Below are 14,583 nucleotides of genomic sequence, written 5' to 3' on the forward strand. Positions count from 1 at the left end.
TGTTTCTTCACCTTTCCTCCTTTAGCCTCTACTTTCTTTGCTTTCCCTTCTTTTATTCACAATAGCCTAGTGCTAACTTTGGTTTTAGGTGAGATATCGAGATAAGGATTTGCTGAAGAGTTATTGGCATCACTAGACGAAGATTTAGATGGGCTTGGTTCAACTGCAGGAGACTTTTGCAGTAGGGGTTTCCTTAGATGTTGAGGCACTTGGGGTTAATTTAAGGACTTTCTCCATAGTAATAACCCTTAGGGTTAAAGGTTGACTCGTAGGTTTAATATTAACTACTCTAAACATTCTAATTAAAAAAATTCACCCCAAGACATCTAGGAGACATCTTGCAAAGATCTTTGCACAAGTAGCTTAATTGAACAATGGTGTGAGACATAATTTGGCGTACCTTTTTGTGTCTCAGTTGCCATTATTGAGAGTAGATTATATACCATGCTCAATCCATTCATCCTCTGGCTATGTCTCATGTGGTGAATAGTTTAAAATGTAGGGAATGGAGACAAGACTGCCTCGCTCATAGGTGAGTTACTTGATTACTTGTGTAACCCCAATAATGGGGTACATCAGGACAATGGGACGTGTTTTCGAGATGGGGGAAAATAGGCCTCATTTTTGGGGCAATAGGGGGAAGGCTAGGGGATGGTGAGAAGGGGAGGACAGGGCAGGGAGGGGTGTTGTATACTATACATATAGAACTTGAAATGCGAGTTATGAAATCATGCTTCAATAGAACATATCAAATTAAAATATTTACATATAACAAAATTGCAACATGAACTAGAACCATTGAAGATTCAACATAGTAACATATTACATACCCAATAGTGACATTCAAAAATCAAAGTTCAAATATAAATTCAAGTAACCATCCTAGTGATGACTTGGTTGTGGAATGGCAGAGGTGGGGGTGCTTGGGTACTCAAGTACCCAGTGTGGGGGTGTCTCAAGGACGAGTACTTTGAGGTTTGGAAGGGATGCAAGTCCCCGTGTTACATTGTTGATTACATAAACTACTACTTGCTTCCATTTGTTTGTTAGAGAGCCTTCTAGTCCCTTGTACAATGATTGGAGGGTTGCGAGGCCTAGTGAATTCAACCCTAGAAGACCTGACATTCTTGGATTCACCCTGAAACCTCAACTATCCACTTGTTTGTAGCAATTACCTTTAACACCTTCACTGTAGCTTCTCTGTGAAGGATAACTTTAAGAAACCTCGCTCGAAAAAAATGCCTAAAATGTTGGCGAATCCAACGTTTTGTGGGCAGGAAAATTTTAATGTCGAGGGCGGTTCTTTTTGTTCTATATAGGGAAATAAAATATTATATGTTGGCGATTTTTTTCTTGCCCTAGCAAAAATCATTTTAAATGTGACGAATTAATGTTTTTTCTTGTTGATAGATAAATAAATGATGACTATTTTTTCCTTTGCCAAAAATGAATTAATAATGTCAGATTCAAATTACTTGTTTTGTAGAAAAATGAATAATAATGGTCTCGGCTAATCTTTATTGGTAAACTGTAAATTTGTTTAATCTAAAAGCAAATTTGCACACGTATTGGCTAGTGACTGTATTGACTACTAAGTAGTCACTTCAAGTTTCAACTTGTGTACTGCCTTAGGTCTATTATTAATGATGTCATTACGTCAGTGTCACTATTACCAAGTTGGCTACCGTCACTTTCGTATTGTTAATACAATAGTTTTATCGACCGTTGGTTAATTAGAGATCAACGACAGAAGATGCATTTCAAGGCCATGTCGCTTGAAAATACTTGGAGTAGTATGAAATTCTTCGGAATGGAGACACGTGGAAAGTTTTTCATGGAAAAGCATCAACTGGAATGTACTCAATGTAGTGAACATCACATCAAGATTAAAATAATAAATGTGGTACTGATAGTTACAATTATTACATTTCATTTATAGCCACCTTAGCAGGCACTTTCAATTGTCCGACATTAATGCAAGTACATTTCACACACTTGAAAATTAATAGGAATATGAACAAATAAGATATGAAAGATTGTGAACGCCAAACAATTTAATGCAACTGCCATAATTAGTCTCTTCAATTCCTCTTTCATTATCATTTCTCAAATTCTTGAATCTGAATTCGGTTTGCAGAGTTTCTTAGCCATGGATATGCCAATTCGCCTGAAGTGCACTACAATGGCTCTGCAAAAGCCCCTCTTGGGCATGATACCTGACAATGTCCTAGCCATGGTTTGTAAGGAAGATGCCCAAGGTCCTTTTATCTGCCATGCTTTATTCATAGTCCTCGGCCATGAATTTTTAAGAAATGATCAGAGGTACTGCGTGTCCACAGATACTACCTCCTGCTTCCTCACATCTCTTCTCGACCTTGGAGGCAATCAAGTGGACATTCTGATGCTTTTGTGTAACCTTTTTAAGGAAACGTTTTTAGAAGACGACATCAAAATTATTGTATTGGTCAAGCAGGTACTGGGGCTGGGCATTGGCATCCCTTTTGTAGACGTAGCAGACAAGTGTTGGGAGCAAGGCATAAGGAGCATTATACAAAAGCATCCCTTTCTGCTTGGCATGAATGAACAACAATTGACTCGCCATCCAGAAGTGGGTATCACTCAGAAGGGATTTTCTACAGAAGTGGTTGTTGTTGGACAACGTCAGCAAGACTGACTTCACATGGTTGGACGAGTTCAACGACATCATCTTCTCCAAAAGATTCTGTGTGGAGGGACTTGAAGACCTTCCTGTTTGAAGGTTTCAAGCCCTCGACCCCTCAGCCCACCAATGCTTCTAGCCTCCCTATTCCCTATTTCCTGAATCTTGTAACCCTGTTTCCTTAACCTTTGCCCTTTGGGCAAAAAAATGTTTTTAATGTAAATTACGAAATAGTAAAACCAGACTGATTTAATAAGCTATTTTGAATATCTATGCTATGAATCAATATTATGTACATTGTACACTTTAAAATATTATCAATGAGAACAATAGTTTTTGGCTTCTCAAATCGTTGTTCCTGTTAGTCTACAACTTTGTTTTTGGCATCTCATTGCACTGTTGAAATGTTAGTCTGTGACTCTGTTATAAAAAATTAGCTGTTAATAGTTATAAAGTTAGAAACAAAAAAAGGGTTTCAACAATCCCTTTATGATTTCATATTTGATTAACGATTTATAGTAAAATATTATTCAATTGAAAATTATCTAATGAAAATTTGTACATTTGTAATATGTATATGTATGTCTGTTAAATTTCAGAACTTGTAAAATTCGATAATATATGAATGCATGAACCAGGGCCATGCAAGTTAATAGTTATAATAGTTTTGAGTATTTTTAATTTATTTAAAAATATTAAATAAATAAAAAAATAGTTTGTTAAAGTTAAACTTATGATACATGTAACATCATGAATCATGAATCCTGATCAATGATCATGCAATTTAAATTGTAATATTGGAATTTGATTTGAAAATAAAAAGTTCAAATTATAATCTATATATGTTCATATAAAATATTGAATATTAATTAATTTATTCATTTCTTCCTATTTTTAAATGTAAATTTATTAAAATATCATGATCATCATAATATTTTAACTTTTTATTATATTTTGAATTAAATGAAAAATGCCACGGTTATTTAAATTTAAAATAAGTTATCACACAACTCGTTAAAATAGTGCACCGCTGTCGTGCTCTTGTGATCATTGCATTTTGTTGCCATGCCCTTGTGATCTCTGCATCTCGTTGTCGTGCCCTTGTGATCTTTGTACACACACATATGTGTGTGTGTATGTATGTATGTATATAAACAGAGAGATCTTGGCACAATAGAAAAACAATAAAACTCACTCAACACGTAGCATGGCCACAAATGCGATGATAACGCCTATTGGTAAGTAGATTCCTCTCTCTCTCTCTCATTTTTCATGTGTTTATTTCACTTGAACTATTATTTCTTAGCGGACATTTTGTAATATTGGATTCATTTTGTGCAGGACGTGATAAGGACATTCCTAGATGTAGTTGTGTTAGATGTATGGGAATCACTAAAGAATTGTAATGAATTTCTTGTGAGCAATGAAGATGGAATTTTCTTGAGAGTAACAAGAGGCGATGAGGACATTCTAGGTACTTTAAATATTGATCCTTTCTTAAAGATTTTAGATGTTAACGAGGAATCTAGATGTTTGAGGGGGGGGGGGGTGAAGTGAAGGGTGGGGTCAAATGAGCTCCCACTCTCATGTGGCTGGCCTTGATTAGTAGGGAATATTCTATTCTTGAAACCAAGTGAAGCTCAAAATTAACCTATGATTACATGACAAGTAATTGTGTGAATCTCTTGGTTTCACGCAATGCAGAAGGAGACCATATTTTAATATGCAATCTCAATTCATATACATATGACATCAGGTGTAACTGAAAAATGCAACAGGTTTGCATTATTGTTAGAGGCTTTTAATTAGGTATTTTAAGTTATAGACCATTATGAACATTGTAACTTTGACTCTTATAGGCAAGGGTAATGTCCTCAGCATTCAAGAAAATCAAGACTTTCTATGTGCTACCTTGCTGAGGACATTCTCTTGGCCATAGCAACTAGAGTTCTAATGTTCACAATGGTCTATAATTTTAAAAACTTAATAGACCTATTAAATAAATGTAATTGTACTACATTTTTTTCAGCTGCTCCTATTGTCCATGCATATAGAATGCAACTGCACATGCATTCTCAATTTAGAGTGGCAAAATCTTATTTTGGATACGATGGAAAAATGACATGCACCAGAAGATGGAAAAATGATATCGCTTTTGTAGGTTTCGAACATTGTTTTGTACTTTAAATATTGATCCTTTTGTAAAGATTTTAAATGTTAACGACCAAATTAGGTGTTGGAGAGGGGGGGGTGTGGATGAGCTTCCACCTTCGTGTGGTTGGTAGTGATTAGTAGAGAATATTAAACTATTCTCAAAACCAAGTGAAGCTCAACATTAACCTATGATTCCATGACAACTAATTGTCTGAATCTCTTGGTTTCGGGCAATGCAAAAGGATGCCATAGTTCAATATGCAATCTCAATTCATATGCATACAACATCAGGTGGAGCTAAAAAAACCCAACAGGTTTGTATTTTTGTTAGAGGTTTGCATAGACCTATTAAATAAATGTAAATGTGGTGGGTTTTTTCAGCTCTACAGGTATTGTCCATGCATATAGAACATAACTGCATGTGCATTCTTGATTCAAAGTGGTATTCACAAGTTTATCAAATCAATGGTATGATGTTAACAATGAATTTATTAATGGAATGATTGAATTTTATCTATGAATGAATGAATTTTAAGTGTTAACGGGGAATTTAGATGTTGGGGAGGGGGTAGGGCCAATTGAGCTTCCACCTTCATGTTGTTGGCCCTGATTAGTAGAGAATATTAAACTATTCTTGAAACCAAGTGAAGCTCAACATTAACCCATGATTGTATGACAACTAACTGTGTGAGTCTATTGTTATTTCTCAGACTCGTATTGCTTCCTGAATTATCAAAGTAAACATAAGAAATATTTTAGAGATCATTATAAATGGAGAAGTTGGGTGCCCTATCCATGATTATTAAAGCCATAAAAAGAAAGCATTGACTTCAGCTATTCAGGAGGAATATCTCGAGACCAAAGGTGGAACCATGCCATGACTGATAAATCCATACAAGAAGGCATTGACTTCACCTCGATAACTTGCTTTGGAGACCAAAGGCAGTATGGCGGCTGTGCATTTACAATGTCCCTCTCCATGCCCCTCAAGTGATCGTACATTCTTATCCAACCATCTTCATCCTCCTCAATTCCATAATAAAGTGCTCCATAAAACTCAATGTCCTATGCTGCAATGGTCGTAGTTCTTCTTTCTCCAATGAAGAAACATGTTGCATCCAAGATCATATCCTTCTCTTTCTTCCCTAGAGCATCGTGAGCCTCTTTATGATGTTCTTGTGGGGGAATTTGGGAATACTTATTCAACGTTTGCTACCAATTTTTTAAAAATAATTTAGTAAGTTGTCGCAATTGTGACGGCTTGTTCCAATAGGTAGCCCTCACTCCTATGACATTGTTGTCACATACCCATTGCAATTGCGACAGACTTTTTCGACAAATAACCATTGCTCCCACAAGACCTCTATTGCATATTCGTTGCTCTTGCGACAACCTACTCCAACAGATAGTTGTTGGTCCTACAACACAGCTGTTGCAATTGGAACGGTAGATTGAAAGCTTAAGATGTCGTGTTTGTGATGGTCTACTGTCGCAATTGTGACAATGTGAAGATGAACCCTTGCCCTTGCCTTCTTCCAAGTTATGACAGATTTACGCGTCACAATTGCGACGGATGCCCTTGCTGTCACAATTTGCGACAGCAAAAGTCTGATGCCTGTTTGACGAAAGCCAATTTGTGGTACTACTGCTTGGGTGACAGGTGGTTGTGGTAATTGCGACAGCCTGCTATCGCAATTTAGACCCAAATTTAGTAGTGAGAAAGAACTAGAAGGTGGTTTCGATAGGCTTGCTCCAGATCCAGTAGGGGGGTGGGGGAAGCCCCCCAAGGAGGGGAGAATCATGCACAAGAGTTGCAGGCGGGAGTTGTGAGAAGCCAATGAAATTGTTTTGAGTGGCTACAATGAATGTTAAGTGTTGTTTTAAATGGTGACTAGTTTGTTATTTTGTTGGTTAGTGAGATGTTAATCATTTGCTAGTGATACTGTCACCACTTGTTCTTTTTGGGCTAGTCACACATTTTTTACTACTTTTAATATCAAAAACATAAGTGGATAACCCTCCTTGAAAAAATCGTGATGATCGAATTAGTCTTAAATACTATTCTCATCTACCTTATGTCAGTGCTTAACATGCCTAAAATATCAATGCAAGAATTTTAGTCTATCTTAAGGGACTTCTTGTGGGCTAGTAACATATATAAGAAAAAGAAGATGCCCCTTTTGGCTCAAAGAAATATAAAAATGCAATAAGATCCCATACCAAAAGCATCTGTACTAGAACATAGAGTCAACCCAAATGCATAGAAGAAAATCATTAAATTCATAGCATACATATATCATAAACCCATATGAATAATAGATAAACATTAAATGCAATACTCTAGACCTAAATCATGAAACATGGTCCACTTTAGTAGAGAGAACGACAATGACCACACTACACGTAGCCCAATGCAAAATCCTCAATCACTAAAACATATAAAATCATCTCAAATATGTAGAAGCATTCTAGCCAAAGAACCATCTAACATACTTTTAGAAGCTAGTTGTCACATGCAACAATAAGATCCATGTGCCGTGTTAGAAACACTAGTGCATGCCATCAGTCCATGTCAAATTTTTTAATATCCAATATTAGGAGTAGATCAACAACTAAACATAATTGCACCATTGGATAATATTTTATGTAACATTAAGAATAATTTTTGAAACACCAAAGTGTACCACCTTCAAACCCGATTCTCAAAATAGAAAATTTTCCAAAAGTACAAATGAACTATTATTGTTAATTATAATTAAAATAATATTTTTCTCTATTTATTGAACCACAAATATTTAGACCATTTAGTCTTGTGAATATAAGAGTGAAACACCAAAGAATTGTAGAACATTATCTTCACAAGATAATTGTTTTACACTACACTTTGATTATCTTACACTACTACACTCTGATTGTATCTGTCTTTGATTGCACTATAACATTGTTTTGAATACATATTATACTGTAGCTTTGAATACATATACATCCTCCATTGTTATAAAGGTTCACTGGATATCCTTATTCTTCCAAGAATAAAACACTTCTAGACCATAGCATTTAAGAAACCATAAACACCTATGAAACACAATGCTTGACATCAACAATAATAGACAACCAACACATATTCCATGTAGACTCTTCCTCATATTATTGAAAGAATATCTTGAATCCCTTGTTGATCTCTAAAGTTAACTTTTTCTTGTGGATGACTCTGCATAATAGAATATTAGCTCAAGATAGTCTCATGAAAAGGGGATTACAACTACCAACATATGAAATTTTTGTAAGCAAGAAGAGGGGTCCATTTCCCAACTTTTAATACCCTGCTCAAGTTTGTTGGAGACAAATATGGAGATAAATCCCTCCTCATATTTGTTGGAGTCTTTGGAATGAAATTGATAATATGGTTTTCTTGGAATTTGAGAATCTAGTGGAACAAGTATTCAAATATTTCTTATGCATGATATTTGATAATTTATTGATCACCTAGTATAGATGCTTTGAGTTTATTTCTATTTCCTTTGATGCGAGAATGGCTAGAAATAGGGATTTAACCAATGCATATGCTAAAGTTTATAATTATAAAAGAATTATTAGATGGAATAATAGGTGAAAAAATCTAGATAATGGATGGCACAAATTAAACTTTGATGGTATTGCTACAGATTGTTTAGTAGCAAAGTGGTGTGATTTGTGCCTCCTTCGATGCCCTTGTCACAACTTATTTGGAGATCTTGATGGATTTTCTAATAATAAGGTAGAATGTATGACATTATTATGGGGCCTAAATCTTTCTATTTTTATTGGTATTATATCTCTTATTTAGAGTGGGACTCAAAATTTATCATCGATGCTAGTTAAGGGTATACTAAGATTAACTGGTCCTTTGTTGATGTTATGAAAAATATCAAAAAGTTTATTTTTGGTGTGGATTATTTTGTTATACACATTACTTATAAGGAAGGAAATAGTGTGGTTAATTCTATGTTTACTCTAGGATTAAGGTGTGTTTTCTACAGATGTGAAGATTCTCCTTCAAGGAGACTTGAAAGAGAAACAAAATGATAATTTTATTGCCATGGATGTTAGTCTTTGCCAAAAGTTTTTTTGGTACAATATAATTATTAATATGGAAAGATGTGTTAGAATGACATATATTTTTAGAATCTTTATGCCATGTATTATTAAAATATTTTGGCTCTTATTTCTTTCATAGTCAACAAAGTGGTGACATATGTGGTCAATCAAACTAGTGGCCTATTGTGGTGCCATAATTCCATATGTGGCCTCATGATCAAGGTGAAGTACATGGAGAATAATGTTTGACATCTGTGGAAGTATAAGGAACTTTTAATGTTCCTCACTCAAGATTGGTCTAGTTTCCCACAATAAGTTGACTCCAAGAAAAATAAATTTGGGTAGGGGCCAAACCCTAGGTAGTTTTTGTTTTTGTGCTAATAATGATCGTGATGGCATGATGTTTAATTTCTATATTTTTATATTGTATATGATTAAGATCATTAGCAATTGTATGTATTGTTGGTTAGGTAGGGGTTTGTATGTACTAGTCATAAGGCTAAAATTAGTTTTGTTAGCTTAGATGGTTGGTGTGTTTATGAGACTTATGATACCTATATTAGCTTAGATGGTAAGATCAATGCTCTAGCAACAATGGATTCACTATTTTGTTAGGTTTTATTTTTGGTATTGTTATAATGTAGGTTGGTGTGCCTCATTTGTGCTTTGGACTATGATCATTTTAAGTTGGATGTAATAGGACAACCACCTAATTTTTCTACCTATAATATAAAAAATCTAACTATTATGTGTGTATTTCATGTCTGTCTTATGCAAATACTGGTTTTAAGCATAAATACAATAAAAAGAACTTAAAAATATTTTAAATTCCTTTATAAAATAGGGACAAACTATCTTTTAAAGCTTCAATTAATAATTGTATAAAATCTATTTTCTATCACAATTTAGAATATTATTTATGTTATTTAATATAAAGATTGAGTTAAGCACTATAATAAATGCATGTATGAAGATGGAAAAACTAATTGAAAAAAACATGATGCAAAAGAATGCATGTTTGAACATTTAATTATAAAGTTCTAATTGAAATACCTATGTATGTACTCTAAAATTCAAATCAAGTTTAAATATTGGAAAGAGCTTTTAATTAATATTAAATTTTAAATTATCTAAAGAAGCATTAGCGAATGTTGACAAGTGAGTAGTCAAATGTTTCCATTGATGACAACATGCCTTATTTGCATGATTAATTTAGTTGACAATCACTTTTGTTATGACAAGTATGTGGAAAATGCCTAAGTCCATAAAGGAAATATATGATACAGCCTAAAAGTCTTAGTCAATAATGATATAATAATAATTAGATGTAAACCAACCTGAAAGATTTTGAGTGGGAAAACCTTTTGTCCTCTAAATTACATCTACACTCAAATAAACAGTGTACCAAATGTAATATAAATCTTAGAAGTGAATATAATTTAACCAATTCAACATCACAATATAATATATGTAGTTGTTAATATACCGAGCATTAGCATTAGTATTTATGCTTTCCCATACAACTTGAGAGGTTTGGTTTTTTTGTAGGAGGACTACATGAACTTGCCATCAAAGAAAACACCGCAATTATATGGACCGCATAGATTGGCTTTCATAGGAGGAAGAGATTCCAACTTATTTTCCTCTACATCATAAACAAATGCTTCACATCGATTAAGCTAGCCATGGTTGCTACACAAATAGATGAATGGACCACCGCCAAGATAGATGAGAGGTTCAGTTGGTGATGCCGCACATGGAAACTCACATATGTTCTCGAATGTTAGCACCCAGTCGCCATTGATGAGATAAAAGCTCAAATATCAACACACTTTGCATGCATGTGCAACTTTTAACAAGGCCGATAACAATTAGTTGTGTCGTCTAACAAATACACAATGATGAGTGATTGAGTACACATTTGGAATTAGATGGTTACCCTTGCTTGTCATACGATTTTTTTTATAACGGTTTGATCATTTTAGTGGCTTTCGTCTTATGTTTGAAAGAAAATATCGATTGTCAATATTTTTAATTAAGGAATAATTTAATTAAAAATAAATAAATTTATCAATATATTTTGTACCATATATTAAAAATATAAAAAATGAATCTTAATAAAGTATTGCAAATGATTTAATTACTATTTTTTGAATCAAGCATGTGATTTTTTTAAAAAATCACTCAATTTAAAACAACAAGATTTCTAAGAATCTAATTTATAGGTTCATTATATTCATTTGAAATTGTGATATAAAACATAAAATAATATAAACAAATATTGTCAAAGATCAAGATCTTTGATTATTTGTTCTTCCATATCTATATGCTTCATTTAATTTTTTATCATTTATTTCAAAATGATTTAAAATATATTCATTAATGCATCTATTGTATCCAAACATACCTTTGACTTTTTGACATCTTTGATAATAATTTATTTTAAAATCTTGTTTCACGATCAACATTACTTGATGGAATTGTAAGAAAAACCTTCCATAACCTCATCATATGAGGATGACTTCTATGTCATTATTCTATATTACAAAAGACAAAAGACAAGACTATGCACACATTTTCAATTTTCGGCCCCTTACATCTCTCTAATAGTTTATGTTATTCCATTTGAAGAATTTTTTTGACATACATACACAAATCAATATAGTAATCATATGCAAAACACTATTCTATACAATCATTGGAGAAATACATAAAATAATCTATAATGTAATTGTATTATGAGGAACTTACCATAAGTCTATTAAGAAAAAGATTGAAGCTAGAAGTGAGATGCAATTGTATCTTCACAAGAAATGATAGTTCTTGTTGATATAGATGTAAAGACTATAAAATTAGAAAATAAGTAAAAATTAGTAACACAAACAAAAAATTTTAAATTATAGAAGAAAGTTTCTAAACTTAAAAATTTTATTTTTCAAAAATCTCATTACAATATTTTTTAATATGTAAATTAGGAATATATGAAAAAAATCAAATTAATTATGCACACTAAAATTGAAATCATAGAACATTTTAAGAAGATTCTAAATTAATATTAGTATATTAATAAAATAAATATATTGTTATAAATATATTTTATTTAGCATGCATATATCATATATATTATAAAATATGATATATTTATATTATTAAATTGCCTATAACAAATTTTGACGGTTTATTTTAAATTTTAAATGTAAAACTTAAGGTTGTATACAAATTTAACCTGCCAACTATTTTTCTAGCCTATCATATACGGTTCAAAAATATGAAAACGACCAATTTGACCATCAAATTCCAGGCTGATTGAGTATTTTAATCCAAATTCTCTTGGGATTTTAGGAATCTTTTCTCGCCAATTCCCAATTGGGTAGTAAATAATTATATAGAAATTATTGTATAATAATACAATGTACTGATATTTTTTTATTTTTCAATTTCTTTTTGATGATTTGTAAAATTGAATTTATAATAGATTTATAATTTTTTTTCTTTTATTTATCTTTTTAATATATAGTAAATTTTGAATTTATAACATTATAGTGCATGGGATTTTTAGTTTTTTAAGTTTTATTTATGTATAATAAACTTAAATGTATAACATTATAGTGTACCTATTTTTTGAATTTTATTTTGGTTTTATTTATCTTTTTAATGCATAGTAAAATTGAATGTATAAAAATATAGTGCATAGAATGTTAGATTTTTTTAAAGAAATTTTGATCTTTATATAGAGGAAATATTTTGAGCATTGATTTTTTTCATTCTACTTTTAACTCTTATTTTTCTCCTTATTTAGTTGATAGACTATTTGTGGTAACTTTGTTCCCTGAGATTGATTTTTTGACAGAAAAGTTGTCAGTTGGTTGGAAAAGTTGTGAGTTGGCTGGAAAGGTTGCAAGTTTGGCCAAAAAATTGTAAATCCTTCCCGTTAATTATTTACAGACTAGCTTTTTATTTGACTCCACTTCTAACCCTTGTTTTGATATTTATTAGTTATTATCTCCACCTTTAACTATTATTTTTCTTTATGTATTTATTTAAAAAAACAATTACTTGTGATCTTCATATTAGCTAAAGTTGTGATCTCTATTTATTTAACTTTTGAATTTTAAAATTGATTTAGATTTTAGTATTTAAATTATTTAAATTTATTTTTTATATTAGTTTAGTTATTACTTAAAAATATATATTTTTAGTTTCTATAATTTATTTAGTCAATAGAATATTTGTTAGAGACATTGTTATTTTTTATATATTATATTTTAATATTTCTCTTATTAATTTCATAATAGATTTTTTAATAGGGTTTTTAAAATGATTATTTTTTCATATTGGATAAATTGAATTTAAATAAATAATATATATTAATCTATTTAAAATATTTTTGTAAATATTATGTTATTTAAATTGAAAATTATTAATAATCTAATTTGTTCACATAAGATTATATTTTAAATCTCCACTTTTAACCATTATTTTTCTTTTCCTATTTATTTAAAGAATAATTATTTGTGATCTCCATATTAGTTCGTGTTGTGATCTCTATTTATTTAATTTTGATTTTTAAAATTGATTTAAGTTTTAGTTTTAAAATTATTTTAATTTATTTTTATATTAATTTAGTTTTTTCTTTAAATATTATTTTTTTATTTTTTTGTAATTTATTTAGTCAATAGAGTATTTGTTAGAGACATTATTTTTTCATATTATTATGTTTTATTTCTCTTATAATTTTTTCAAAATAGAATTTTTGATGGAGTTTTTTTTAAATGATTAGTTTTTTTTTCATATTTGATAACTTTTTTTTGATGAATAGTCCTGTTCTATTAAAAAAAATACTTAGAATAAAATTCACAAAAAAGGCATCGGGGGATACAAGATCACCTCGCGAGAGAGTTCAAATGGCCTAAGCCAGATCTAAACACACGACATCAGCCAGAAATAACAACTATTCATTAAAAAAAAACATATATAGCAACCTCAGGCTGTCAAAGCAGTGGTAGACGAGGGGGGAGGATCATCTTTTTCATTGAAACCCCAATCATTGGTGGGATTGGGGGGTGGGCTGGGCACAAACCAGCCGTCATTGAGAGCAGCAACAGCAGGGGGATCAGTGGCAGCCTCCGCATCTTTGACCTCAGGCCGTGGAGGAGAGATCGCCAGCACCAGGCGGGGCCATTTGCCAGCATTATCTCGATGAGCGCTAGGAGGAGGAGCCAGGGACTAGCCAGAGCCACCATAGGGTGGGGAGGCAGAGCGGCGCCTCCAACTACCAGCCCCACCATTGGGAGAGTGGTGGCAGGAAGCCTGCGAGTGCGGAGTGTGCGAATGGCGGCCTGAGGAGTGGCGTCGCTAGCGGTGGCCACGAGGCGTCGAGGTGTCTGCCGAGGCATCTGGAGGTACTCGAGCCACAGTGCAAGGGGCATTGCCCCAGTGGTTGAGAAACTCCTGCAAGTGAGCAACTTCCAGGGCAACTTTGTTAGCTTGCACATGTATCTGCATAATAACATTGTTACAAATACAAGCTTTAGTGTACATTGCAATGTTAACATCCAAAAAGCTATGTGTGAATAAAAAAACATTTCTATCTTTCCACAGAGTAAACAAAATTTCCATCCTGAATGTATGCCAGATCTGGGAGTACTTTCTGGGAATTTTGGGGAATCACCCAGCAAGATCATGTGCCATGA

The 14,583-nt window shown here is 32.4% G+C and overlaps 1 protein-coding gene across 3 annotated transcripts in view; it reads left to right on the forward strand.

Annotated features, from left to right (window-relative positions):
• The window catches only part of LOC149566253 (uncharacterized), a 59,278-nt gene extending 48,433 nt beyond the window's left edge, over positions 1-10,845 (forward strand). The window contains exon 4 of one of the 3 annotated variants that reach the window (XM_089819665.1): positions 10,439-10,845. In XM_089819665.1, the coding sequence (XP_089675791.1) occupies positions 10,439-10,494 (56 nt within the window). In that variant the 3' untranslated portion in view covers positions 10,495-10,845. Of the gene's footprint in view, positions 1-4,000; positions 4,176-8,478; positions 9,341-10,438 lie in introns of those variants that run through there. The other 2 variants (XM_089819661.1, XM_089819663.1) reach the window with 2 other exon arrangements.
• The last annotated feature ends 3,738 nt before the right edge of the window (positions 10,846-14,583 follow it).

This window comes from Cupressus sempervirens, chromosome 3 (genome assembly GCF_028749045.1).
Source record: "Cupressus sempervirens isolate cs-2001-9-10 chromosome 3, ASM2874904v1, whole genome shotgun sequence".
Lineage (NCBI taxonomy): Eukaryota > Viridiplantae > Streptophyta > Pinopsida > Cupressales > Cupressaceae > Cupressus > Cupressus sempervirens.